The sequence below is a fragment of the Vollenhovia emeryi genome, unplaced genomic scaffold, assembly GCF_000949405.1.
Source record: "Vollenhovia emeryi isolate VEMERY1.0 unplaced genomic scaffold, V.emery_V1.0 DF939120.1, whole genome shotgun sequence".
Classification (NCBI taxonomy): domain Eukaryota; kingdom Metazoa; phylum Arthropoda; class Insecta; order Hymenoptera; family Formicidae; genus Vollenhovia; species Vollenhovia emeryi.
Window position 1 is genome coordinate 1,423,056 of NW_011967246.1, and position 4,316 is coordinate 1,427,371.

The 4,316-nt window shown below is 46.1% G+C and overlaps 1 protein-coding gene and 1 long non-coding RNA gene across 7 annotated transcripts in view; one reads left to right on the forward strand and one right to left on the reverse strand.

Annotated features, from left to right (window-relative positions):
* Nucleotides 1–556: 556 nt before the first annotated feature.
* On the reverse strand, nucleotides 557–1,569 carry LOC105570486. Its single transcript, XR_001009586.1, has 2 exons — nucleotides 1,432–1,569; nucleotides 557–951 (listed from the first exon to the last, which is right to left on the reverse strand). It is a non-coding gene; the product is annotated as an uncharacterized LOC105570486 (long non-coding RNA).
* Nucleotides 1,570–1,677: 108 nt separating this feature from the next.
* Nucleotides 1,678–4,316, forward strand: part of LOC105570487 (nose resistant to fluoxetine protein 6-like) — a 16,558-nt gene continuing 13,919 nt past the window's right edge. For 2 of the 6 annotated variants that reach the window (XM_012027715.1, XM_012027720.1), the window contains exons 1-2: nucleotides 1,682–1,749; nucleotides 2,233–2,526. In XM_012027715.1, the coding sequence (XP_011883105.1) occupies nucleotides 1,695–1,749; nucleotides 2,233–2,526 (349 nt within the window). In that variant the 5' untranslated portion in view covers nucleotides 1,682–1,694. Of the gene's footprint in view, nucleotides 2,150–2,232; nucleotides 2,527–4,316 lie in introns of all 6 variants that reach the window. The other 4 variants (XM_012027717.1, XM_012027718.1, XM_012027719.1 and 1 more) reach the window with 4 other exon arrangements.

Genomic DNA, 4,316 nt, shown 5'->3' on the forward strand with positions numbered 1-4,316 from the left:
AAAAAAAAATGTATGTGATAATACGATGCAGTCTGACTTCGTCGAACTTGATTCCACTCTTTCTTTAGTCTCTTATCATCCCGTTTGTCTTATCCCATACACCAATTTACATAATTTAATATCGTTCCCAAAGAAGACCCGCAATTTCCTCGGACAAAGAATAGAGAAATTTGAAATCGTATCGATGAAACTCGTGATGATCCACGAATGGATCGATTCAGACATCGATCCTTAAAGAAGCGTACGAATTTATGTTACTGTCTCTTATCGTTCCGCTTGTCTTATCCCGTATACTAATTTATATAATTTAATATCGTTTCCGAAGGAGACCCGTAATTCCTCGGATAAAGAACAGAGAAATTTGAAGTCGTCTCGATAAGACTCGTGATGATTCGTCGGTGCTTGAAGAAGCGTACGAATTTGTGTTAATATTATTAACGAATGGAGGAATAGTTTCGTCTTTCTATCTCGGAAGGGCCAAATATCGTCACCCTTACGCCCACAGTAAAATTCAGCCCGGATCGTTAAGATATTCACTCGTGACGTAACTTCTTCAATTATATATACGCTTCGAACGCGCCATTTATTCGCGAATATTTTTAATGACGTGTATACACATACTTTCGCGCGTGTAATTTTATATATACAATTTATTAATATATTTAATCCTTGCCTTGAGGCTTTGAATGGCTCTCAGTTTCTGTATACGTTCGTAACGTAACTAATATAATGACGTATAAACATATGAAATATATAGCGTAATACATGACGCACTATTCTTAATTCCAATTTACATCACAAATCATTATCAAACGTATAAAAACATAATATTAATGTATTTTTTTTTCTATTTTAATCTCTGAATATATTGCGGCATTAATGTTTCAATCTTCATTCAATACTGCGGAGATGTGAAAGTCGAACATGTATGTAAACGGAGACTGAAGAGATCTGGAAAGAAGAAGAAAGTAAAAGACACTTGAAGTATGAAATTAAGAAAATACCGTAGAAACTAAGGAAAAAAGCGAGGGGGAAACCGCTGACGAAAATTTTGTACACCAATGCCCACTAATGCCCAGTGGGCATACTTTATCTTGTTATCTTCTTTTAACTTATTTATCTTGTTTTATCTTATTTTACCTTATTTTATCTTTATAATGCTCCAGCAAGACCTAATGTCCAAAAAATGCCCTATGTACACCACAATGCCCTCAGCGGTTTCCTCCTCGGAAAAAAGGCAACGGCAAGAGTAAAGAAGAGGAAAGAGAGTCGAGGAAGGAATCAAGGAAGGTAAAAATTGATAGGAGGCGTCGCGCGACGAGGTAAGAAAGAAAATTAAAGTAGAGGAAAGAGGAAAGATGAGGTCAAGAAGAATGGAGGGACCGGCGTGCGATAATCAATTCATCGGATCGCGGTATCGGCGGATATTACGTGTCTTATTGCCCGTAGCTCGCGAGCAGCTGCACCTGGTCGCCGTCCATCCGCAGATTTCCGCAGGTTCTCGTCTCGCTCGCCATTCTCGAATTCCTGGCCGTCGCGGCCGTCGTCGCCGTCGCTGTGCTCTTCCCACTCTCCGGCGGCGGAGGCGGCGGAGGCGGCGGAGGTGGCGGCCGGCGGCCGGCGGCGGCGGCGGTGGCGACGTTTCTCTCCGCGGACGCGTAATCCTCGCTTACATCGATAAGAGGAGACCCGAGATGGCCACGGCAGTCGGAGGAGCACGGAATGCCTCCCTTACCCCCATCACGATCCGTTCGTCCAATATATAAGTGAACCAGCGCGCCGATGGAACGTGCACGCCACAGTCAGTCGGCGTTTCGTGTTTTGTGTGTTTCCTTCGTTTATTTCACACGGCGGCGGATACACCTCGGTCGCGCACGTGCCCGCGAGGACACGCGCGCGGAACGGGAGCGCGAACGCGACGCGACGCGACGCGCAACCCCTTTCGACGCGCCCGCCACGCGGCCCACGTGGCGAGCCCGACGAATCGGCCGTTTTCAGTATACCGCCATTTCCTCCTCGTGTAAAATTCACGCCGTTCCACGAGGTGGAAGCCGAATAGCGCGCGCAGCGAAATTGCCTTGACAAATCGGGGCTCGAAGGTGCGGGAATTGCTGTTATAATTCGTGGGACACAGTTGTCAGAGATAATTGTATGCCGCCGGGGCACGAGTCACGTGTCGCGTTGACCCTCTCCGATTCGAATGTGCCTAACTGCGACCGATTTCTTCCGTAGAGATACTTCAAGAGCGAGAGAGAGAGACGAGTGATACGAAATTTTTATTAATATCGGAAGAGCGAAGAGATTCAAGGAGGATGGAGTCGATGAGGCTGGGATGGAGGGTGTGCGTGAGTCTTCTCTTGGTCCCGCTGGGGACGGGGGTGGCCGGTGGCACGAGGCCCGAAGTCGTCCTCGCGGATGTCCTCACGAGGCCCTTCGTGCCTCGCGAGTTCGCCTCCTCCGAGTGCATCCGCGACGGCGAAATCTACCTGAAGGCGCTCGAGAGGTACACACCCTGGGCGCTCCAAAGTAAGTATAAGATCGAAAAGAGAGAGGAATTACGTATAATTCTTTTATTCTATCGTGTTTATACTTTTATTCCAGCAGCGAAAATATTCACCCTTTGTCTTTGTCCTACGTTTAATTTTTATTTGTTGATCTTAACAAACGACCGAGGGATCGACCTAAGCCTAATAACTTTTGTGTCTCCTACGATAATTAGGATATTCAACATTTGAATAAATACCAGTCGTTCGACAGGCCGTCATTGTCTCGCGCAGGACTTCGGCTATTATTTACCGTATGAATAGAAATTCGATTTACTTTGCTCAAAACGCAATAAACAAATTGCGCTCGTGGTCTTCTTAATTTTGAAAAAAAAAGAAAGGAAAAGTTAGATCAGACGGAGACTGTTAAAGGCTCGTTGGAATTCGTTGAGTCCCAGCAGGTGCGTTTAATAAATGAGTCGGGGAAAAAATACATTTTAGGTCGTTAAATGATATTTAACGTAGCGCCGTAACGTAACTTTCCAAAGAAAGTCCGCTGTCTGAAAATCGTAAAATGAAATAATCATCCTCGGTAAAACGCCGTGTTCCTTCGCGCGATTCGTAATAACCGCGATTTCTTGATCTCCCAATGGGAATAACTCGGATTCTTCGGGGGAAGGACAGCGAGGAGGAAAACATTATATAATCTTTACGTATTGTTTTGTCTGTTATGCGCCGCGCGAGATCACCGAGCGATTGCGATTGCGTTTCTTCGTGTCTCTTCTTTCTTTTTACGTTTAAACATTCAGCAATTATCGGACATTGCACGCTGCGCGCAATTATCGAGGGAGGTTATCGGGCATGTAATATTGCGTGCGGTATCGCGCCAGTACACGTGGAGTGCATATTGTCAATTACGAGATATCAATCTTTTCGGCTGCCTCGTAGATAACGGCGACGGATCAGAACGATCGATCGACGTGATAAACGTCTCTCTCTCTCTCTTTTTTCCGCGAGTTCAATGCACTCCACCGAGGACGGAGTCGCAAAAGTCGCGCGAGGTACGTCGCGAAATTTTATCGTCCTTTTATCTCTTCAGATTCACTGGGCGAGTAATTTCGAGACTACGATCGTACGATTTCGATACGCGCGCGATCGATTAGAGTCCGGATTCGAATTCAGATTACGCGCGTGTTTTACGCGCGCGCGAGAGAGAGAGAGAAAGAGAAAGAGAGAGAGAGAGAGAGGGGGGGGGAGAGAGAGATATCGAAGTCGAATTTACGCACGATCGAAAGAGCCTTGTGTCCATTTTTGCGGGCGAATTATCGTCTCCGTGACACTTGGGCTAGCACAGATTAAACGAGTTGACATTGATCTGATTGATATTAATAGCGTAATGCCGATCGGTGACAGCATCGGCCGGTTACAAGATGTTTAACCCACGCGTCCTCGGGCGGCGCATACGGATCCCGCGCCGCCGCGGATCATCGCTGCATAGATCATCGGCCGTTTTGCATTATGACAGGGGCCTTTATCTCGCCGCGATAATTATTTAGTTGGCATGTTTATCGTGCGTTACTCGTTCTTACGTCAATGCGCAAACGCAACATTCAATGAATATCCATGAACGCCGGTGCATTTTTGCCCCTCTTGATACCCAGCGTCGAATGGATTTCTCCATTGACAGTATCTGGTGCGCGACAGTATCACAATTTCTTTTCACGTTTTAATATCCCGACGTTGTACACATACATTTTCATTTCTCACATTTAATTTGAGAGAGAGAGAGAGAGAGAGAGAGAGAGAGAGAGAGAGAGAGAGAGAGAGAGAGAG